At 40.1% G+C, this 24,864-nt stretch overlaps 1 protein-coding gene across 6 annotated transcripts in view; it reads left to right on the plus strand.

Moving 5' to 3' along the window:
* The window catches only part of SYTL5 (synaptotagmin like 5), a 288,860-nt gene extending 265,593 nt beyond the window's left edge, over positions 1–23,267 (plus strand). For 5 of the 6 annotated variants that reach the window (XM_045471711.1, XM_045471715.1, XM_045471714.1 and 2 more), the window contains 5 exons: positions 9,422–9,530; positions 10,893–11,028; positions 14,116–14,324; positions 15,394–15,538; positions 17,761–23,267. In XM_045471711.1, the coding sequence (XP_045327667.1) occupies positions 9,422–9,530; positions 10,893–11,028; positions 14,116–14,324; positions 15,394–15,536 (597 nt within the window). In that variant the 3' untranslated portion in view covers positions 15,537–15,538; positions 17,761–23,267. The remainder of the gene's footprint in view (positions 1–9,421; positions 9,531–10,892; positions 11,029–14,115; positions 14,325–15,393; positions 15,539–17,760) is intronic. The other variant, XR_006710868.1, reaches the window with a different exon arrangement.
* Positions 23,268–24,864: the final 1,597 nt, after the last annotated feature.

Here is a 24,864-nt window from a genome sequence, read left to right on the forward strand (position 1 = left end):
CTCATACTGCTCAAAAAATAAAAGGAAATTATTGGCCAGTGATTATCAAGCATGGCTTGATCCAGATGCTCAAATCTTATCAAGGCCCTGGACACTCTTGGTCTCTCTTCTGTCTGTCACTTCATTTTTTAGACCTCATGCAGTTGGCTTCCCTCACTGGTTCCAGTATGCTTCTCTTGGCCACTACAACACCTGGAAGCCTCTCATGCTTGCACCACACTGTCCAGGAGAAGAAAGATTTCCTCCTCCTCCAGTAGTCCAACCAGTGCCCTGGGCCTGGTTCTCATTCTAATTACATCAGTTGCCCATCCTAAGCTAATTGCTGTGGCCAGCCGGGGAGGTGGGGTACATCAGCTGACTTAAGACGATCAGAACATACTCTGGTCCTGAAGGTGGTATTGCCCCAAAGGAAATCTAAAGGAATGGTGGGTGAGTGGATGCTAGACAGCAAAACATGCATTGATCATCATCAATAGCAGCACTGTTCACAGCTAAAGGTACAGCAAACATTGTGAGATAAGTGTCATTATTTCCTTGTTATGTGTGGAGATTGAGGCTCAGAAGTTACATACAGCTTTCTGGTGGAGTTTTATAATTGTAGACCTTAAGCTTGGTGTGAATAATTCATGGAAAATCTTCGGGAAGTATATTTGGGCTGGGGTAAAAGTGATAATAAAATATAATAAAAGTCCTTAAAATAACTACAAGCCCATGACTCACATAAATATGATAAAAATAGGAAGTGCAATATTAACAAGAAATACGTCCACAGGAGAATTAGCATTCCCCTGACATGAACTAGGGGAAATATTTGGTCATTACAACACTAAGTCTCTTGGAATTGAATGACAAGCCCTACAATAAAGGATAGCGCTTAATCTGACTTCACAGTCTCCAATCACTTTCTTCCTTTTGTGCATAATGGGTGATCACCATAGACTCTTAAGTTAGAAAATGTTCAAGACAATATGTGATGCAGGACACAGATGAAGGACAAGTAACATTCATTTCAATACATAAAATTGTCTGTCATAAATTTAACGTTAAAACACAGAGGGGCTATTTGGAAAACAACTTGGAGGCTTCCAGACAGTTGCCTGGAAATGGTTGAAGGATGTGCACTGGGGCGCTATCTGAGCTCTCCCAGGCATCCTCTGTGCTCAGGGACCAACCACTTTCCATGGCAATCACCTTCACATTACCACCGAGTGATTTCACTCTCTATCGTAAGGGAGAAGTAGTTCTCTGAGCCTGCTCAAAAGTTCTGATTGCATTTAATGTCTTTCCAGAGAAAGGAGCTCTGACTCCTCGGTCCTCTACCAGGTCGCCTTGGATTCCTTTCACCATGACTGTTAGGAGTTTTGTCTCCCACAACTTTCACCTGAGTCTCTGTTTAGAAGCCTCTCCTCAGGCTATTGTAGCTTTTTCTCACGTGAGCAGAGAGCCAGAAGCTCCTAGGAGCTTACATACGCCCTGCCACAAGGCAACCCTTTACCAATAACTAATAGATGGGGAGTCTGAAAGCACAGTTAATTCCCTGAGAGCAGCGGGGGGGGGGGGGGGGGGCAAAAGGAGTGGTGCCCCAAGGCATTACTTAGACTCTACAGCTTTGCTGCCAGATCAGGCTATGCCCTTGCCTGGCTTCCTCTCCTTCCCTGACCTTTTTCCCATCGCCCCTTGGCTGGTCTATCCTGGGAGCAATTCTTTTGTTGAGTGCTTTATTTTTATTTTTTATTTTTTAAATTTAAATCCAAGTTAACATAGAGTGTACTAATAATTTCAGGAATAGAATTTAGTGATTCATCACTTGCATATAGCCCCTAGTATTCATCCCAACAAGTGCCTTCCTTAATGCCCCTCACCCCTTTAGCCTTCTCCCTGCCCAACACCCCGCCAGCAACCCTCAGTTTGTCCTCTGTATTTAAGAGTCTCTTATGTTTGTCTCCCTCTCTGTTTTTATCTTATTTTTGCTTCCCTTCCCTTATGTGCATCTGTTTTGTATCTTAAATTCCACATATGAGTGAAATCATATGATATTTGTCTTTCTCTGACTGACTTATTTCGCTTAGCATAATACATTCTAGTTCCATCCATGTTCTTGCAAATGACAAGATTTCATTCTTTTTGATCACCGAGTAATATTCCACTGTGTGTGTGTGTGCGTGTGTGTGTACACACATATATATATATACACACACACACCCCATCTTCTTTATCCATTTATCAGTCAATGGACATTTAAGCTCTTTCCATAGTTAGGGTCACAGTGCTGCTATAAACATTGGGGTGCATGTGCCTCATTGAATCGGCACTCTGGGAGCAATTCTTAATAAGTCACATGCATAAGAATGCTCACTTCAGAGTCAGCTTCTGGGGAACTCAATATAGTTCACGTCTCTAATCCAGATCATCTTTCTCTGCAAAGAAATAGATGACACCTATGGATACATATAAGTGTCTCTGACACGCGTAGAGGAAAGCCCGCAGTTTCAGCCTCGCTTAGGTGCCATGCCTTCCAGAAATGGGGAGGGCAGGTGCACCATAACTCTGTACACTGCCTCCTGTCCCTTAGTGGCCCGTCCTCAGGAGGAGCTGGGCTCTGTGTGGGCTCTGTAGTTACAGCTATGAGAGATGTCACTTCATTTTCAGTCTCCTGTCTCAGACACTTCAAGGCAGTAGTCACTTCATCAACTGTACCTACAGGATGAGCAGCCCGGAGTCTTGATGTTTTCTTGTAGATTATCCAGCTGAGGAGGTAAAGTGTAAGCTGCAGAGAACCAATTTCTTTAGTGATAGAGGATCAGAATTAATAGTCCTTTTAAGCATTTGGAAATACTGACATCCTTTTGCAGTGGGAATACTGGAAGGACAGAGTGCCTTATTTCTTATTGACTCTGTGTTAGTGAAAGTCCCTTGCCACCTGCCTTTGTCTTTGCTAGGTCTTACAGCACTAAGCCGGTGAGGAGGCTGGTGCAGACAGAGAAAGAGCTCAAGATGTCATGCGTACTGTAAAGTAGTTTCACAGTATAACTTCTATTTCACTGCATGACATGAGCTTGTTTATTAGCTGTAACTCATTATCTTTCTGAAAGGCATGTTAGGTAGTTAGACAAGAAGTGTTTGTCAGTATGAATTGCCTTTCATGTCTTCCCAGAAGGTGCTATTATAAAAACAAGGAGCTTTGAAAACCAACAGCAAGCTCAAGTGTTTTCCAAGGAAATCTTCTCTGTTCTGCCTTCAGGCAGAGAGTAAATGTAAGTTCCTGTGAAATTATTACCTAGCTAAAAGGCTCTCTCTGTATTTGGCAGTTTGGGCAGACACTTGTCCATAATTTATTACCACCACCTTACACCTATAAATGTACTAGCAACTCCGCTTTCAACTCTGATGGAATGTGGATCTCTCTCTCTTTTCAAAACGCAGACAATAACAGGTGTTACCTGATGACGCCACACCTCTGCTTGGTCCGCTGCCTTCACTGGTTCCCAACTGCTTATGGATATGGTTTGAATAAATCCTAACCCATCACCCTGGTACTTAGTGGCCCCTTGGTATGGCCCAGCCTTCTGTAACAGAGGAGGATGCCAGTGCTCTACCTATACCCCCACATTCATGCATATGTGGTTCCCCATGGCTTTCATTCACATAAGCCAACACCTGCCAGTCTTTGTAGGCGAGGAGCCAGCCCTTAAGCTGCTGATGTGGTCTTGGTCTGTGGGAGCGGAAAGCCAGAGCAGCCTGAATAAGTTTCCTGGAGGTTGAGGGCAGAGCCCTTGATCAGTAAGTGATGGATGAAGGAACATACATAATAAACACTCTGATTCCCTTGTCTCTGGTTGAGACAGCTCTGACATGTGATCTGTCTTGTCTCCAAAGCTCCCCTGTGGAACTGAGCAAGTTGCTCACCATATAAAACTTTGCCTGATATCACAGCCTTCTTAAGTCTGTCTTCATTTTGTGGTCCCACTTCTCCACTCCCTTTCCTAATAAAACACTCTAAGATAAAGTTGTGTCTTAAAGTCTTCCAGGCAACCCAGAGTAGACACCTTGTTTCCATCCTCCTTGCCACAACCTCCCTTCACACACACCTCTAATCACACCTGACTTCCTACCAGTTCTTAAACACATTTTATACAGTCCCCACTATATTTTGCTCATGAGTATCTTGCTCATACTTCTTTCTTAACCCAGACTGACCTTCTTCCCATCCTGTATTTATCAGTCATCATATCTCCTCTCCTTTAAGCACCAAGCAAAGGCCACCTCTTTATCCCAATCTAGATTATTCTCTTCCCACAGTAGTTTCTTTGCATCTGTATCAGAGCAACTGTCATCCTTTGACCTGAGTTTGAAATAGTAGGTCAGTTAATAAAACCACAGAAATTACATACCTACAAACATACACCCCCAGTGCATTTCTTAATCATTTATTTTAACTTAAATGTGCATTTATTTTAAAGTCTTCTAGTATAGTAATAATTCATTTTGTTTGAGTATAGTTTCAGTGATTAGAATTCTTCCATATCTTCCTGGCATAAATTCTGACCTTAATGCATTATAATCAGTAATTTCTAGTTTGAGCTTTTCTAAAGTGCAATAAGAACCTAAGAATGCTTTCAAAGTAAACCAAACATAAAAGCTTTCTAAATATTCATGATTATTTTTTTCAGTTTATTTTTTCATTTTATTTATTTTAGAGAGAGAGAAAGCATTCATGAGCAGGAGAGGGGTAGAGGGGTGGGGAGAGAGAGAGAGAGAGAGAGAGAGAGAGAGAGAGAGAGAGAGAATCCCAAGCAGGATCCACGCTCAGCATGGAGCTTGACGTGGGGCTCGTTCTAATGACCCTGGGATCATGACTCCAGCCAAAATCAAAAGTCCAACGCTCAACCTATTGAGCCACCCAGTGCCCCTCATGATTGTTTTCTAATCTTTTACAGCTTTGAGCCCAAACATAACCCAATAGCAAATTTATTTTCAAATACTTAGGTCTTCAGAAGTATTCAGCTTAATTTTGGGGCGCCTGGGCGGCTCAGTCAGTTAAGCGTCCGACTTCAGCTCAAGTCATGATCTCGCAGTCTGTGAGTTTGAGCCCCACATCGGGCTCTGTGCTGCCAGCTCAGAGCCTGGAGCCTGCTTCAGATTCTGTGTCTCTCTCTCTCTCTGCCTCTCCCCTGCTCATACTCTGTCTCTCTCAAAAATAAATAAATATTTTTTAAAAATTAAAAATATTCAGCTTAATTTTTATAGTAGTAGTTGTCTTTTTCTTCTCTTTAGTTTATTGATATTAACTTATATAATTAGAACCACAAACATGCCTGGCATAAAGAGCCTGGGAGACTAATTCACCTAGCTTTTGATGAGCACAGTTCAGCTGATAGAAGTAGGCATGCATGGTCTTTGTATAGAAGATCTGCTCTTCATTGGGAATGGAGAACATTAATCTGATGAATCAGTTAAATAAGGGCAGATTAATAGAGCTTCTGTTGAATATATGTCTCCTGGATAGAGTGAAAACTCATAGAAAGCAAGGTCTGTGTCTTATGTGTCCCTACAGCACTCAGCAAAATGCCTTAAAAGCATTACTACAAGAAGGTGTTCCATATGTGTTGGTAGAATTGAATGCGTTGAATTATACCATTTTTCTGAGCAGAAGGTGGTTTAATAATGTAAGATGTTGGTATGTCGGAAGATGACATTGCCTTGGAATTTCTGAGCAAGAATGCCAAAAATATCCCAAGACATTAGTATATGTGCTGCCAAAGCAAGCACATATCCCAAAGACATTAGATACATGCAGGCTAGAAGATAACTCACTCCACTGAATTTCTTTGGTATGTGTTTATAATGCTATAGGACTTTATCTGTACTATTTTCTACTCTCATAAGATTTCAAGACTGGGGGCACCTGGGTGGCTCAGTCTGTTAAGCGACTGACTTTGGCTCAGGTCATGATCTCACAGTTTGTGGGTTCGAGCCCCGCGTCGGGCTCTGTGCTGACAGCTCAGAGCCTGGAGCCTGCTTCAGATTCTGTGTCTCCCTCTCTCTCTGCTCTTTCCCCACTCACAGTCTGTCTGTCTGTCTGTCTGCCTTTCTCTCAAAAATAAATAAAACATTTAAAAAAAGATTTGAAGACTGTATTTACAAAAAGTCACCAGTATATTTTAAGCTAAATACCAATGGAACATTAATAAATCCCAATAATGCATGTTTTAGCCTCTACTAATATACTATATATTAGTATGTGATACCCACATGTATCACTTTTTCCTAACAACATATTTTCCTATCCAAAACTTTCAGCCAAAAGCAAATAGAGCCTGCATTGGTTAACTGTTGTATAGAGACTACCCTAAACCTTACTGGTTTAATGTTTATTTTGAGAGAGAGAAAGAGAGAGAGAGAGAGAGAGAGAGAGAGAGAAGACATGTGAGCAGGAGAGAGTCAGAAAAAGAGGGAGAGAGAAATCCCAAGCAGGCTATGTGCTGGGCCTGACATGGGGCTTGAACCCACAAACCGTGAGATCATGAGTTGAGCTGAAATCAAGAGTTGAGCTGAAATCAACCAACTGAGCCACCCAGGTGCCCCTAAACCTTAGTGGTTTAAAACAATTTATTGCACATGATTCTGGGGGTGACTGGGCTCAGCTAGGTGGTTCTCATTTAAGGTCTCTCATGTGGTTGCAGCTAGATGGTAGACTGAGGCTCTGAAGTCATATGAAGGCTCGACTATGCTGGTTGTTCAAGTTGGCTGTCTCACACTTAATGTTAGCTGCCAGCTGGGAATTCAGCTAGGCCTGCCAACCAGAGCACCTACCTGTGGCTCCTCCATGTAGCTTGGGCCTCGACATCATGGCTTCTCGAAGGAGCACCCCAAGAATATCCATTCTAAGAGGGGAAGTAGAAGCTGTTAATCTTAGGGTTGGGGCCCAGAAACTGGCACATTGTCACTTTTGTCGTGGTCTACTATTCAAAGCAATCACAAGGTCCACTAATCCAAAGAGAGAGGATAAATACCCCACCTCTCATTGGCTGTAGTATCAAAAAGTTATGACGTCTTTAATCTGCTATAATGTCCATTAGAACTTTCCATTTGTGACATTCTCATTAAGTAAGATTTACTAAAACTGTTAAAACAAAATTCCTTTTACAAGGCACGTGACTTACAACAGTTAAAAATTAGATGGATGGTCTATTTCACCATCCAATCTCATGTTTACCCCTAGTAAGAAGGTTGAATAAAATACTTCAAATGATTTTTCCCACCCTTACTAATAAGTTTTACCACGACCAAGAGGAAAGTCAGGGAAGGATTCCTTTTCCTGGTAATGGTCTCTGTCTTTGCTGAAGCTTGAACAGCCTCTGGCTTCACTGTGAGTTTTGGGGTTTCTGAATTCTTTTGGTCTGCCCTCTCAGAAGACAGCAGTTCTCAGCCCTTGACTCAGTGCTCAGGAGTCAGGTACCTGAAGGAAAAGCCTAAGAAAGTATATGTCTTTTCTTACTCCACTTATGAAAAGTCATAGTTCTGTTGACTCCATGGCAAGTAGGAGTCTTACAGAACAAAGGCTCTTGGTATATGTTCACACTGAATTTTTGAATTGAAACTTTTGGTTTTGAGATGATTGTAGATCCACATTCAGTTATAAGAAATAATACAGGCAGATCTCATGTACCCTTTACCTAGTTTCCCCCAGTGATATCATCTTGCAAGGCTATGGTGCAATGCCACAACCAGGGTAATGGCATTGATACAATCCACCCATCTTCTTCAGATTTCCTCAGTTCTTGTGTGTGTGTGTGTGTGTGTGTGTGTGTGTGTGTGTGTTTTAGTTCTATGCAATTTTATCACATGTGTAGCTTTGTTTATATACCACTACAGCCAAGATGCAGAACAGTTCCGTCACAGCAAAGATCCCTTGTGATCTTTTATAACCATACCCACCTCCCTCCTGCCACCCTTCCCTAACTCCCAGCAACCGCTTATTTTGTCACTTCAGGAATGTCATTTAAATGGAATTGTATGGCATGTATCATTTGAGATGGGTTTTTTTCACTCAGCATAATTGTCGAGATTCATCCAAGCTGTGTATATTGCTAGTTCATTCCTTTTTATTGCTGAGTAGTGTCCCCTGGTATGGCTGTACCATTGTTCGTTGAGCCAGCCACCTCTTGAAGGTCATCTAGTTTGTTTCTAATTTGGGGCTATTAGAAATAAAGATGATATGAATATTTGCATACAGCTTTTTATGTGGACATAATCTTTCATTTCTCTGAGATAAACGTCCCAATGTGCAATCGCTGGGTTTTATGGTAGTTGTATGCTTAGTCTTATAAGCAACTACCAAACTATTTTCTGAAAAGGCTACACCATTTTACATTCCCACCAGCAATGTCCAAGTGAACCAGTTTTTCCACATTGAATGATTTATTTATTTATTTAATTTTTTTTTAACTTTCAACTTATTTTTTATATTAAATATAATTTGTCAAATTGGCTTACATACAACACCCAGTGCTCATCTCAACAAGTGCCCTCCTCAATGCCCATCACCCATTTTCCCTCTCCCCCCCACCCCCCCATGCCATCCACCTTCAGTTTGTTCTCTATATTTAAGAGTCTCTTGTGGTTTGCTTCCTTCCCTCTTTGTTTGTATTTATTTTCCCCCTCCCTTCCCCCATGGTCTTCTGTTAATTTTCTCAAGGTCCACATATGAGTGAAAACATATCTGTCTGTCTCGGACTAATTTACTTCACTCAGCACAATACCTTCCAGTTCCATCCATGTTGCTGCAAATGGCATGATTTTACTCTTTCTCATTGCCAAGTAGTATTCCATTGTATGTACAGGAGTGCTGATCCATAGGGGTACATGTACCCCAATGTTTATATCAGCTCTTCCACATTGAATTTTAATGATGTGAATTACCAACACTGTTTTTAATGTTTGGTGGCTTGGCAGCCCAATGTGAACCAAGCATTACTGCCTACTTTCCCCCTCTTGGTCACTTAGGAAAGCCTTGAGACCTCAAGAACAGACAAGGAGAAGGATCTTCTGGGGCTGTTTTCAGTGGTATCTTTATTTCCACCTCATACCCCAACCTATATGTTCATTGATGGGTTCCAGTCCTCATTGTACCATAGAGTGTCAGTAGCCACTGACTGACCACACGTGTGTCCTATATCTCCTCTCAAATTCCTTTTACTTTAATGTTAAAAGTTACAGAGAAATACCTTCATAGAGTTTTCCAGCCTCTCTTTTTCTTATACCTAAGGCATATCTTAAACCAGTAAATTCTAACATAGTTGAATGGAAATGGATTGTCATATTTAATCCAGCAAGTTAATATTGTACATTCAAACATGGGCTACAAAATAATAAACCAAGCATTGTCACTTCTTCTTTTCACGTGTTTTCCCTTGGCCAGGTGGAATTTGCTGCTGACATAGGCCTTCACTATAAAGGAGAGCTGACAGTTGTCTTACGTTACATTCCCCCAGAGGAGAACCTGGTGCTTCCTCTAGAACAAGTTCAAGGTAGAGTAAAAATTGGTGACTTTGATCAAGGACATTCTGTATCTAGAAGCGTGGGAATAGGGCTCAGGAATTGTTGGATTATGTTACTTTCCCATTACGCGGATGAAAATGTAAAGGATTAGGTGTCACTAACTGGAGAGAGTTGAGAAGTATATCTGACATATGGGGAAGGGTGCAAGATCTTTACAAGTAAAGGGCAAATTTCATACTTAGAAACCAGCCTTAATGGTGATATTTGTTTCCTGGAAGTCCCAGAGATCTAGAATCTTCCCCAGGATGGAGTGGGGAGGGAGGGAGTGGTACAGTCTGCTGAGAGGGGAGGTGTAAAAGCTGCTGTACCTATTTATGATATTGACAGTTACTCAGGGAGTCTTGAGGAGGAAGTTGACTAGAACACACCAAAGGAAAAATCCAGATGGAGTCAACTTTTAAATCCCTTTTGCCCTTCTACCATCAACTCCTATAGCCATCTTCCTCTGTCCTTCTATTCGTTATCACCCTCTTCATTGTGACCCTGTGCAAGTAATTACTGTCTCTCAGCCTCCATTTCCTTACTTCATAGGGTTATTGCAAGGATTAAATAGGTTCATTCATGTAAAGTGCTTAAAGCAGCACTAAATAAAGGTGGTGGTGGTGGTGGTGGTGATTATTCACGTTGAGCACATTTCATCAGAATAAAAATGTGACACAGGAAGAGTTTTCTCTCACTCAAAAATGTAGTTGTGCCTGGGCTATATATTGCCTTTGGAGCTGGCCTTGCACAGTTCTCAATTTGTAGGACTGAAACATCCAAGAAGGATGTTATGGAATTTTCTCTTTTGGAGTCTGCACACTTGTGTGTGGCGTTCACTGTAGCTGTTTCTCACTGAGAGCAAGAATGTGGCTCAGGCAGCTCTCAGGGTCTTTTCCCTTTTCTCTCTCTATATACCTGTGAAAAGATATTCCTTGTTGGGGAATAAAGTTTTAAATTTATTTGTTCCTGGGGTGTGGGAGGGAGGGGAGGGAGGGGGATGGGTATTGAGGAGGGCACCTTTTGGGATGAGCACTGGGTGTTGTATGGAAACCAATTTGACAATAAACTTCATATATTGAAAAAAAATAAATTTATTTGTTCTTGTTTTTCAACAAACACAAGACCTATCCAGAAGGAATCCAGTGGGGGTAAAAAACATTTAAATAAATACATGGAAAAATACACGGTAGCGTAAAGACCTGATTCAGTCAACAAATGAAATAAGTATTTGCAGATTTTCTTTCTGAACTTTGAAATAGAACCCTCTCTCTCTTCCCTTCTTTCACTTCCCTTCTCCCTCCCTCTCTCTCCGTCTCTCTCAATCTCTCTCATTTTGATGGCTGATGCAGGAAAGAAGAGCTTCAAAAGGGGAAAGAAGAAGGAGTCACCTGTAATATTTGGAGGAATACTGGAAGTGTTCATCAAAGAGGCAAAGAATTTGACCGCAGTGAAGTCAGGAGGCACTTGCGATAGCTTTGTGAAGGGGTAATTTTGTTTTAACTCATTTTAGAAAATACTTAACGGGAGATGAGAGGGTCTGTGATCCAAAGACAGTGGTGGCTGTGAGACTTCTGTGTTAGTATTACTCTAAATGTACAAGGTAAGAGCTACCCTTAAATGCTGCCTTTTTTTTTTTTTTAAGTTTATTTATTTTTGAGAGACAGAAACAGAGAGTGAGCAGCAGAGGGGCAGAGAGAGGGAGAGACAGAATCCCAAACAATCTCAAAAGTTGAATCCCAATGCGAGGCTCAGTCTCATAAACTGTGAGATCATGACCTGAGCCAAGATCAAGAGTCAGACACTTAACTGACTGAGCCACCCAGGTGCCCCATAAATACTGGCTTTTAGATATGAAACAACACAAGTATAGAGGGGGCTGCTTATTCTAGCTTTCAGCTTGCTTCCAGCATATTTCAGGATTTCTCATCATTCTCATCCTCAATACTGGCAGATTTTCCTGTAAGATTCATTTCTCAAAGGAGGAGAAAATATGATTTTCTACATGTAATATATTTTTTATTGTGCTTTGTTATCATTTGATACTGGTAATATACAAAAGCAACAAAAACATTAGATCATTGGTGTTTTGCTCTCTTAGGGGAAATTGTAAAAAGTAGAGATTTCAGAGCACCTTCCCCAGAGATATCAATTGGAGAGTGCTTTGGCAGAGGCATATTTCTTTTTTCCAGTTTTTTCTTGTGATTGATTTCTAGTTTCATACCATGGTGGTCAGAATAGATACATGGTATGATTTCAGTCTTCTTAAGTTTATTGAAGCTTGTTTTGTTGCCTAAGATGTGATGTATTCTGGACAGTGTTCCATGTGCAGTTGAAAATAATCTGTATTCTGTTGTTTTGGAATGGAACGTTCTGTATATATCTGTCATGTCCATCTGGTCTAATGTGTCATTCAAAGATACCTTTTCCTTATTGATTTTCTGCCATTGATTTAACTAGGGTGTTAAACCCTACTGTTATTATGTTACCACCAATTTCTCTTTATGTCCGTTAATATTTGTTTTATGTATTTAAGTGCTCCAATATTGGGTGCATAGATATTTACAATTATTATACCCTCTTGTTAGATTGATCCTTATCTCATTATGTAATACCCTTCTGTGTCTCTTGTCACAGCCAGCCTTTGTTTTAAAGTCTATTTTGTCTATTATTGCTCTTCCAGACTTTTTTTTTTTTTGCTTCCATTTGCATGGTAAAATTTTTTCATCCTTTCACTTTCACTCTGTATGTGTCTTTAGGTCTGAGGTGAGTCTCTTATAGGCAGCATATAGATGGATCTTGTTTTTTTATCCATTCTGTCATCCTCTGTCTTTTTATTGGAGCATTTAGGCCGTTTATATTTAAGATCATTTTGAATAGGTAGGAGCTTACTGCCATTTTGTTCATCGTTTTTCTGGTTGTTTTTGTAGTTCTTCTTTGTTCCTCTCTTCTTCTCTTGCTCTCTTTCTTTGTGATTGATGATTTTCTGTAGTGTTATATTTGGCTTTCTTTCTCTTTATGTTTTGTGGATTTATTATAGATTTTAGGCACGAGGCTAATTCTTTGAGTCAATCACATTACTGTTCTTCTCATCAATCCTTCTTAGAAAAGTATAATCGTCTCTATAAGAAAATGAGTCAAACTTTTACCCTCACAACATTCTAATTTTGATAAAGCAAATAATAAAGAGAAGCAGATATCTGGGACTTTCCTGCTGGTGAGTGTGTGGGCCTGAGTCCCAGTCCATCTGTCCTTCAGTCTTTCTCACAATGGTTTTAAGCACAAAAGATATGTTGTATTTGTATCCTGCCATTGCATTTTCTCTCATCAGCCCCACCATCCATTCCGGCCTCTTCCTGCTCACTGTCTGGTGGGATGAGGGGATGGCTCCTTCCTATGGCCTCATTGTCACCTTACAGGGGTGATTTAACATCTTTTGACATAGTTTTCACTGTATCTTGTTGAACATTTACAAAGCAGAGATAATAAAAGATAGTATCTTTGTTCTATAATGAAAAAGGGCCTATAACTTTCTAGTAAATTGTCTCCCTGGTTACACTTAAATATTGAGCTGATTTTCAAGAGACCTTACATTTTTTTAAGAGAGCTTGAGAAAGCAAAGTTTTTTCTGTTGCATGTAAGCAAACACAAAAGGTAAAGTATCTAGGGCCGGTATGAAAGGTTCATGATAATTAGCGACCCATGTTTCTTCTGTCTTGTTATGGTATTCACCTCATTGGCCCAGATAGCTGCTGGAGTTTCAGCTATGCCATCCAAATTCCAGCCATAAGGTAATTCCCAGAAACTTCATATAGAGCCACTTTTTGTGTCCTATTGGCCAGAACTTAGTACACAGCTATATAGGCTGCAAGGGAGGCTGGGAATGTTGTCTTTATTCTGGGCAATCTTGTGCCTACCTAAAAAAAAAATGAGTATTTTAAAGAAGAAGGAGAGAATGAATGTTGGGAGATAAGGAGTCTTTTTCTTGGTGCATGAAATGAAATCTCAAGTGTTGCAAGGTGTCTTATTTATTGTAAGCACCTACTATAGGAGATATTTTCATTTCAAGATGAGGGACCAAAATAGGATTAGAAAGGAAAATGCAGGAATTTTACTATCGCCCTACTTAAAATAAACAATAAACCAATCCACTTAAATCTAGATTTAAGCATAGAAGAACCTAGAAGAAAAAATCAAATACACACACACATGCACGCATGCACACACACACACACACACACACACACATACTAAGAATTAGGGGAATTGATTGGGGGTGCCTGGGTGGCTTAGTCAGTTAAGCTTCTGACTTCAGCTCAGGTCATGATCTCAGTCCATGAGTTCGAGCCCCACATCGGGCTCTGTGCTGACAGCTCAGAGCCTGGAGCCTGTTCCAGATTCTGTGTCTCCCTCTCTCTCTCTGCACCTCCCCTGATCATGTTCTGTCTCTCTTTCTCTCAAAAATAAATAAACATTAAAAAAATTTTTTTAAAGAATGATGGGGAATTGAAATGACTACTCAAGGATGCCATTGCTACTGTCTCACCGATGGCTTGATTGCATTTTCTCTTGCAGCTACCTGCTCCCTGATGATAGCAAAGCCACCAAGCACAAAACTCTGGTAATAAAAAAGAGTGTTAACCCTCAGTGGAACCATACTTTCATGTTCAGTGGCCTGCATCCCCAGGACATAAGGAATGTTTGCCTAGAACTTACTGTCTGGGACAAGGAGGCCTTTTCCAGCAACATCTTTCTGGGAGGAGTTCGTTTGAATTCTGGAACTGGTGAGGGACTTGGGGACCCTGAGATGGTCTGTGACGAGGCATGGGGCAGAAGAGTGGTTCCTGCCGGTTAACGTGTAATAGATGCACACATAGTTTCAGCTTAACTGATTCCTGAAATTACCACACATGCTCCATCCCTTTAGCCAAGAATCTGTTCATTGTTAAAAATACTACTACATAAGTTTGCATCCTTTGGCTATAAGTTTAAGATATAAAATGTTTGTATTCAGTCCTTTTATAAAATATCACCTACATCTTAGTCTAAGTGAATTTCACCTACCTTCCTGGGTGCTATTTCATGTTTTGCTCAGGAGAAGATCACCAAGACAGCACAGACTTCTGACAGGGGAGAGAACAATTTCCAAGACCAACTTTACTTCATCCTCTTCTCAGATTACTCACTGGTTGAATTGAAAGGAAACCCATTTTCCCCGCTAAAAAATAACATCTAATGTTGTTTAAACAGATTATGGAAGCATACTACTGATGCCACAAGGTGCAAGCCAACAGGGTGAATTGGAGGGAAATGACAGTAGTAGAGCACATGTAGCCCCCCAGATTCTCATTATTCCATAATTTAAGTAAGACATGGAGGGTCTGCATGCACCATGGTCTATGTTCCTGTTAAGAACAACCCTGCCTCTATGATACTCTAAGGAGAGCCAAGAATATCTATACCACTAAAGTGAAAAATCCCCAGGTCAGTGGGGAGTTTAACAAGGGGCCTTGTTAAAAAGCGAGTGCTTCAGAGACCCGTTCAGCCTGTTCTGTCAGGTTAACTCAGTCCAGAAGAGAGCCTGCTCTGTGATAAACTACCAAATTGGAGGGTGGTGGAAATGCCCCACTAGGGCCGTCCTGATTTGTTTCTCTTCATCTTGGCAGAAGTGAGTAGTCAGACTACAAAGGAAGTCTTTCGTTCTAACTAACACTACTCACTAGATGTGATAAGGAAAAACAAGCCAGTGAAGGACTCTCTGCTCAAAAGACCCCCTTAGAGGTTGATAAGTGTCTTCCAGAAGATCGAAATGTTTCATCTGTGAAGTGTAACACTCCTTTTCCCCCTCTTCAGGTATGAGCCATGGGAAGAACGTGGATTGGATGGACTCTCAGGGGGAAGAGCAACGCCTTTGGCAGAAGATGGCCGACAATCCCGGGACTCCCGTAGAGGGTGTACTCATGCTCCGTTCCAGCATGGGGAAGTGTAGACTCTGAAGGTACCAGTCTTCAAAATGGGGCCTCCAGGCACTGTCTGGCTGCCATTTCCTGTTATTATCAGGCTTGGTACCTGGGATTCTGTTTCCCTGCCATTTCTCACCTGAGGGAACTGGGACATGCGGGGAGAGATGTCAGTGTTATGAACATTTAGGGACTTGCTGAGTGTCTATAAGAGCATGTGCCTCCATATGTCCATGGACCAAGGCCTTGTTGATTGGATGATGGAAAGTGTGTCACATTGTCCTGTCAGCAAGCAAATTGTACAGTGATTCATAGGCTTTATACCATAAGGGAAATGGTGCAAGCTTCTTTGAAACTACCGTAGAGATTTGGAGTCCCTAAACTTCTATTAATAAGTTATTTTAGGTTTCTTAAAAGGGTTTGAGGGATAAAAGGGCCACTCAGAATATAGATCACTTGAAGAGTAAGAAGGAATACTGTCTACCCTTTTCTCACCCTGGGAATCCCCACAGTCCAAAGAAGGCATGGTGGGGATGGTTGCTTGGACAAGGAGGTGGCCCTGTTATTGTAGCAAACTTGTGGATTAACCAGGTAAGTTTTCAAGACGAACTGAAAGGTTTTTTTGGTGACTATATAATTTATAATCTAAATCAGCCCACTTTTGAGAATGAGAAGAACGAAATTATTATACTGGAACAACAGATGTAAACCAGGATTGAACTGGGAAAATTGGGATGTAGGGTCACCCTAATTATGACCTAACAATTAGTTCTATTATAAACAGTTAGTTTATAAAATATTCTAAGCCACTAACTACAAGGAAGTAAGAACTAATGCACATTTTGAGCCCCTGCTTGTATCATATTTACTGATATCTCTTTGGTCAAAGGAAGTCATATGGCCAAGCCTAAAATCAAGAGGCAGGAAAATCCATCTGTGCATGATGAAGCCATGGCAAGATTGATGATGCAGAAAGGGAAGAAGAATTGTTACCAGTAGTTCAGTCTACCATACTCTCTGTTACCTGGAATTCTAGATGCTTTAGCCACCAAACTTAAATGCAAAGGTAGTTGAAGCAGAAAGGTACCTCAGACCTGTTCCTCATTTTGCATATTCCAAATCTGAAGCCCAGGGAGCTGACATGACTTGGCTAAGGTCCTATGGAAGCTATGACTATATTCAGACTTAAATCCAGGCTGTGATTGATAGGCCATTATTCTTTCTACGGTAGCCCCTGGCATAATCTTGTGCTTATCCAGGTGGAGAGGAGGGCATAGATGAAAGAAGGTGGAGCAGAGTCGGATTACTTCAGTATGAAGTACCTGATCGACTTTTCTGCCAGAGTCCTAGTCTAGCCCCTCAGCTCATTTTTTTTACTTGAATTCATATAAAATCTTTGAAAGGATAGAAACTGAATTTTAGTGGTAAGAAAGGTAGAATCATCTTTAGGCTTATTCAAGCTAATTTTTCCATATTCTAAATTTCTTCTTGAATTTTGAAAACTGATTTAAGAATATATTTAGCATTATTCTGAGGGAATAAGCAGTCCATTTTCAGTATTATTCAAAAAAGGCTAATTCTCAAAAATTAAAGTTACCAGTCTAGTATAGCTCAGTATATATGGAATATTTTTTAAAAACTCAAATTCCCATCCCTATGTTGCCCTTCTTAAGAAACAAAACACAAAGTGTAAGATCATCACTACTTCCTGTATTGGAAAACTTGTCTTCACACTTGACCTGACCCATTCTGTCTTCATTGATATTTTGGGGACACGTGAGAGGGAGATGATGGTGAAGTATGGAAACATCTCTAAAGTAAACAAAATGGGGGCACCTGGGTGGCTCAGTCAGTTAAGCGTCCGACTTCGCTCAGGTCATGATCTCATGGTTTGTGAGTTCAAGCCCCGCACTGGGCTCCGTGCTAACAGCTTGGAGCCTGGAGTCTACTTCTTTGGCTCCCTCTCCCTCTGCCCCTCCCGTGCTTGCTCTCTCTCTCTCTCTCTCTCTCTCTCTCTCTCTCTCTCTCTCTCAAAAATAAATTTAAAAAATTTTTTTAAAAATACAGTAAACAAAATGAAGTAGATTTATCCACTAACAATAAAAGTGGCAAAATAATAAATTCTGAAATCTATAACTTAAACTCTAGATGAGCATAAACTTTATGTGTTCAGATCTTTGCCACATTTAGAGCAGTTTTCTGTATTATGGTTTCATAAAATCCAACATCTAACTGGGTATTTCCACAATGCGAAACCTAGGTATGCAGAAGTCCATCAGAAACCTGCAATGTTGTTCTCAGAGAGAAAAGGTAAATTGATCTTCATGTCATTCTTTTTACTAAGCATTGTGTAGAAGTACAAATATTTTTAAATCTAGATTACATATGTGAATGGCACACAATTCAAATAGTTCAAAATTGTGAAAAGTCCGTCTGCCTTTCTCCTCTTCCATAGCAGAAATGATTGATAGCCTCATTCTTTCTTATGCATATAGGGTATTACATTATAGGGATATAGCAAATTTATTTAACCATTCCTATCAAATGCCATGTTAAATATGGTTAACTAAGCTATCTATGTTTGGTGGCTTTTCTGAACAACCTTTTCTTTCAAACATCAACACTTCGAAATTCAAAGTGAGATTTTTGGGTATTTCCAATTTGGGGTATTTGTCCTACAGAGATAGATACAGATGTGAGAAATGAGTACATACAAAAGTATTTATTGCAAAATATAGAAAATAACCCAGTAGCCCCTCAGTAGAGGCCTTCTGCAATATCATATATGCCTAGTTTTTCTGTGTCGTTAGTTGCTCCCTCTCCTTCTCTGTTAAAGATTGTTAAATGATAAGCATTGGATTCTTCAGTGCTTGTTGTTTCTTATCACTTCATACACCATCTCTGGAATTATCATGTATGCTGCCCTCGTAGTTTTATATGCTTATAACTTCAAACTCACATCTCCAACCCAGACCCTTCCTCTCAGCCTTAGACTCAGACCCACCTACCTATATGACCTATCCACCAGCATAGCTCATGTTTTCAACATAGTCAAAATGGAACCCTTTATTCCACCTTCCCCTTGTACCCAATTCTTCCTATTCTAGTATATCCTGTCTCGGTGCCTTGTACTGTCATCTACCCAGTTGAGCCAGTTCAGCTGGACAGTTCAGCCCAGTCTGTCTCAGCACAGATAAAAGCACAGAGAGTGCTCTCCAGCCCAGCTCTCCATATTGCCTTCTCAGAAGGTACCATGACCTTGCTGGAGTGTCCTTGTCAGGACATCTCAGCCCTCAGCATTCCCTCGCTTGAATCACACAAGTTGTAAAGGGATATGGGCAAGCTTTAAAGCCTGACTTTATCCATTCAGATTGTCAACAGTACTTTCAGGACATCTGGAAGATAATTTATCAGCTCTCATTTCACTTACATTGTCACTATAACTGGAATCATCATGTTGTAGATCTTCCAGGACACAGAAATGCCAAGCACAAAGATATTTTGATGTAACTTCATAATCCTAGTCTCCTTTTCCTTAATAAACCCACACAAATATATGACCATTGATCTTTAAGTGTTTAAGTAACTAATGGATGACCCGCCTGATTCACAGTAATATCAGTCTCATCATCACCTGCTACCCTAAGGTTTATATTTGATGGGGGAGGAGAAAGTCATGGAAGAAACAAGGGCAAATCCTACTTGTAGAAGCAAAGTAGATCGAAATATTGAATCATCCCGGAAGTACCTCAGAGTAAAAGCCTATGGCATTTGGGGCTGTGATCAATGTTTATTTTTTTGTTCCATATAGATGTTTCACATTAAACAGAGCATTGCCTTTAGAAGTTGGCAGAAGGGCTCTCCTCCTATAATGGTGTCATTTATGGCCTCTGAAATTAAAACAAACAGGAGGAGGAAATCTACACAGGTAACACTATAACAAAAATTGGATCTAGCAAAGTTTGAACAATAGCCATGGAAATTGAGCCACATCGAGGATTCCAAAGGATTATCCGAATCATCCGGAGTATGAATTTAATACACTGATTCCAGAGCATTGCTCCAAACCTACTGAACAAAATCCTCAGAAATTCCCATCATTCTAATCAAGATTCTTGGGTGATTCTGATACAAATGGATCACAGTTTGAGAAACACTGCATAAGAAGACAAAATAACTCAACTGTAATAACTGGACTCACTCTATGTCATGATGGCAGGTTAGATTTGGCTAACTTGGACATTGTTCATTGCAAGGCAATCATGGTGAAACGGAAGGAGCCTAACCTCGGACTCAGATGATATTAGCTCAAGTCTTGACTGCTTACCAACTATGTGACCTCGGTCAAGTTAAGTATCCAATCTAGGCCTTGATCTTTTTGCCTGTAAAATAGGAATAATCAGGATAACTTGGAGTTACTGAAGATATGAAAGAAAGTAATATATGTAAATATGCTTTGTAAATTTTAACCACTGGGGTGGGGGAGGCCATTGGTGAGCTAGATACAGCACTCTGTTGTTCATAATCTCTTGGGCCCTTCTTTTCCTGAATGCTTGGATGGAACTTAATCATTCTATGTACAATTAAGTGGTCTCCAGTGTATAGAAATACAAAAAAAGGGAGAAGAATAAGAGTAAGAAGAAGAAGAAGAAAAGAAAAAAGAAAGAAAGAAAGAAAGAAAGAAAGAAAGAAAGAAAGAAAGAAAGAAGGAAGGAAGGAAAAGAAAGAAAGGAAGAAAGAAAATCTTATTTTGTGCTATATTACCCATTGTGGGTAATAGTAATTTATTTTTAGGCTGGAATTTTCTACTTCATCTGACTAGATAATAAATATTTCAAAATGTGTTTTATTTGATGGGGAGAAAAACTGTGGTCAGTTTTTTTGTTGACAGGTTGTGGAATCTACAAGCAAACCATGTTGCCATGCCTTTCCTTAACACCCTCTTTTGGTGTAAAGACCATCTCTTTCTGTGGCCCATTGCTTATCCTTCACGCTAGAGAGATCAAATGTGCTTTCCTCACAGGGTTGTTGTTCAGAATTGTGCTTTTTATTTACAGAAGGAAATTTACCGTTCTGTTGAAACAAATTCCATAGAAATACAAACTACTCTTGGCATTATGAGGAATGCACAGTGTTTCAAAGATCAGCATTTGTACCTCATTTGCCTCCCTAGAACTCATCAAACTATTCTGGCAGGGGGTTCCTTCCATATTTGGAAAAGGGAAGTGGAATATGTAGTTAGTATTGCCTGTACATGACAAAACACTCATATGGGGTAGTAGATCATATTTTTATCTTTAGTATCTCAGCACAAAGGGAGGCTTAACTCTGCTTTTCTTTTTCTTTGGTTGAGGCAGAGATTAACACAGCAAGAAAGTAAAATATTTTATTATAATTTAAAGCAAAAGTTTAAGTCATTGGCATTTGTGAGGGAAAAAAAGGCTCCTTATAGAAGAACAGAGAACTAGATACGTGTTTGAATCTAAATATTTTCGTTTCACCTCTTTATTGTTAGATCTGCTTACTTTGGGAAAGAGTCTGATTGCTCCTTCCATGCATTTTTTTTCTGCTTCGCCCAAGGTTAATTTTGTCTTCAGAAAGTTGACACTCGTTTGTGCAAATCCATGAGAATTGATGATTCCAAACAATAACACTTTTAAAATCTTTCTCACTTGGAAACAAGGAAGGGAACCATTCTGTTACAAGACAGTTTATGTCCATCATTTATGGTTAAACTATAGTTAGAGCAATTGCAGGTTGGGAATATATTTTCTTTTCTATCCTTTCCTCATATTCATTATTCATAAATGGACATTTTTGAAGAGAGATCATTGGCTTTCAGTTGATATGAAGAAATAGATGTCTAGAATTTCCTGGATCTTTTTGCTTTTGACCTTCATTTGTCCTCCTTAATTCCTAAATATCTTCCTACATTGTCCCTCTGACTAATGGGGTTTATACAAGAACCTTAGGAACTCCTCATGATCCCACATGGATTAATGGAAATATTATTGTTAATTTTCAGCTTTTTCCTTTTACCTCAAAACCCAGCCCTGTTAGAATCATATGCTTGCAAAGCATCTGAATGCACAAAGCCAGTTTACGGGATTGGGTAGGGGCTGTCCTGGCTACTTCCCGGGGTGCCAAGTTATAAGGGGCACTAAACATCCCTGAAAAGGTAATGAGGTAGAGAACTTCTCTAAGGAAAAGTATGGTATTAGGAGGATGAAATAATGTCGATTTCAATAAATAAGTGAAGAAGGGACCCCATGCCTGAAGAGCGATTCATGGTTGATAAATTCTAAGAAAGACAGGTCTATTTAGAGGCAAAGCGTTTGTTTTGTTGAATAAGGTTTACAGTTTGGGCTAGACATGAATTGCTAAGGACGTAGGGAAAGGGGGGGTGCTTCCATTGAGGGTTTTCTTTGTACCCCTTCCACCAGGCAGGTGTTCCTCAAATGTTACACAAATATTTACAGAACCTCTGAGAGGGGCACCATGTCATCAGTGCAAGAATTGGCCCGACTGAATGTACTTGGTCTCCATTCCTAGATTGACTGTGGTTGTCACAAGCAGTTCATTTGGTTGTTTTTTTTTTGTTTTTTTTTTCTGGGCCTGAAGATGAGTCTAAGAGTTTAGTGGGCTGGAGAAGGAAGACAAACTCTCAATATCCTAAGAACAGCTAACAATCATTGGCTCACTGGGACATTAGAACAGGGGCTCTCCTTGGGAAGAAATAAGAGGGGTAATTTTCCAAACTGCCAAAGGCTGGGTAGCCTACCTGTGAGTGTGTTCATTTCTGCTTTGTCTCTGCCACCCACCTGCTTTGGCTGCCAATTTATTCTCCTAAACCCTTGCTCAGATAGGAATCTGACTTCTTTGTTTGCTTTTAAATCCATAGATTTTATTTCTCATAGCAGTATTAGGTTTACAGAAAAATTGAACAGAAAGTACAGAGAGTTCCCATATACAACTACACCATCCCCAACAAGTTTCTCCTATAATGAACATCTTGGCGTAGTACATTTATTGCAGTTGATGAATCAATACTGGTACATCATTATTAACTCAAGTCCGTAGTTTATATTAGGGTTCATTCTTGGTGTTTTACAGTTTTGTGGGTTTTGACAAATGCATAATATCCTGCATCCACAATTACATCATCATGCAGAATAATTTCAGTGCCATAAAAATCTCCTGTGCTCTAACCTGTGGCAACCACTGATCTTTTTACTGTCTACTTTACTGTAGTGTCTTTCCTTTGCCTTCTCTTAGAATGTCATTAGTTGAAATCATATGGTATGTACCCTTTCTGACTTGCTTGTTTCACTTATCGATGCGCATTTAAGGTTTCTCCATGTCTTTTTCTGGTTTGATAGTTCATTTGTTTGTATTTTTTTTAATTTCATTAAGAGCACTTAACATGAGATTTTACTGTCTTAACACATTTTTAAGTATATGATACAGTATCTTTGCTTTTAAATAAAGAGAAAAGGATGGAAAACTCTAGGAAACAGTAACATTTTTTAAATCCCCTGGAGATGATGGGAAGTCTGCATTTATTTTGCTAGTTTTCTTGGTTTTCTTCAACTGTTCCTATTTACTTGTCTTGCCATGTTTAGTGCAAAATTAGCAGCAATACTTAAATGTTTAACATGCCTACTTCTAAGCTTCTGTATGGAATATGTACCCCAAACCAAAGCTTTGTGCCACCCTGTACTCGCTGCAAACTTTAATGTCTTTTTCATTAAATTCACTTTCCTAATATCTCTAATGTGTTCTGTTACAAGTTATTCCTGAGTACTTGAAGATGGATTGTATATCCCTGAGGACTGATTATATGTCACCTATATTCCTCCTGTTTTTATACTTATTTGTCTTTGGAGAAAAGCACATTTGTTGAATTGACACACACTGATGGAATGAGTGTCTGCTTTTCGTTTCTAAGGCTAGGATGATGTTGAAAAACTCTTCTTGGGGCTCAGCTATTGAATTCGACCATCACTGTGGTTTTTGCTCACTTATCTTTCTGTAAATCTGAACCCTGACACCATCACTCCCTTTGCGCTAAATAAATCGTAGGTAATGACAAGGGAAGGGATCAGAAGTGACCTTGGTTGTGCACCTGTTATGTATCAGGTGGTTTCCAAACTGCTTTGTGCTTTGCTACTTTGCTCTCTGGTTTTACGCTGCATTTGGCCAACTGGAGCCAATAGTGGTAGATTAGAGGACAAGAGGACAGAAAGTTCAGGGTGTTTATTCCCCCTTGCTAGGCTGAAGACTGTTAGAGACTGTTCTTCTGTCACAGCTCCTCTTAGGTGATCTGTCCTAAAACTATACATACAGTTCTCTCTGGGCTCCACTTGTCACTCCCTCCCCTTGCCCTGTAGGCCTAGGGTGGTAAATATCCTTTGATGCTGTTAGCTTTGAAGTGCTTCAGTACCCCTTACTGAGTTCCTTTACCATGCCCACACCATTATAATCCTTTCATTATGTCCTCTCCAATTCCCGTTTGAGTCTGTTGTCTGTTTCCCAACAGGACTTTGACTAAAAAGTACGTCATTGATTGTAAGACACTCCCCACCTCAGAGATGTTAAAATGTGAAAAGAAAATGTGTGTCTTAGAATCAGTGAACTATGTTAGTCGGGATGTATTCCTGGTGAATGAACAAATCATTGAATAATGAGCATTCATAGTGCCCCTCATCTCAAAGAGAAAGTGTAGTGGTATGACAGATTGTGTTGTTCAGGCTAAACTTCAAAAATAAGAGTCAACACTGATTCTTCCTAAGTACTTAGATGCTCTTTTTCAGTCTTGAGATGGGTAGTCAGCGAGAAGGTCATGGCCTTGCCCAAAACTCCTAGTTGTTACACCAGGGCTAAAACATTAAAATACTATTTAGTCATTCCATTTCTCATGAAATGAGATAACTCCAAAGCAAATGCTACCAATGTGGGTACAAATTTGCTTTTTGTGAAGCTGTACTTTGTTGTTGTTTGTGATTCTATACGAACTGAGTTCACAGCTTTCTGAAAGAAGAGGATGGCCCGCAAGTTGGCTCACATTCACTGACTGCTCTGTGTAACAACTGGCATATATTCTGGCCAACCCTATTTTTTAATTTTTTTTTAATGTTTGTTTATTTTTGAGAGGGAGATAGCGTGAGCAGGGGAGGGCCAGGGACAGAGGGAGACACAGAATCTGAAGCAGGCTCCAGGCTCTGAGCTGTCAGCACAGAGCCTGACGGGGGGCTCAAACTCACAAACCGGGAGACCGTGACCTGAGCCGAAGACACTTAATCAAATGTGCCACCCAGGCGTCCCTGGCCAAGCCTATTTTTAATAGATGTTGGCCTTATTTACA

The sequence above is a fragment of the Leopardus geoffroyi genome, chromosome X (assembly GCF_018350155.1).
Source record: "Leopardus geoffroyi isolate Oge1 chromosome X, O.geoffroyi_Oge1_pat1.0, whole genome shotgun sequence".
NCBI classification, from domain to species: domain Eukaryota; kingdom Metazoa; phylum Chordata; class Mammalia; order Carnivora; family Felidae; genus Leopardus; species Leopardus geoffroyi.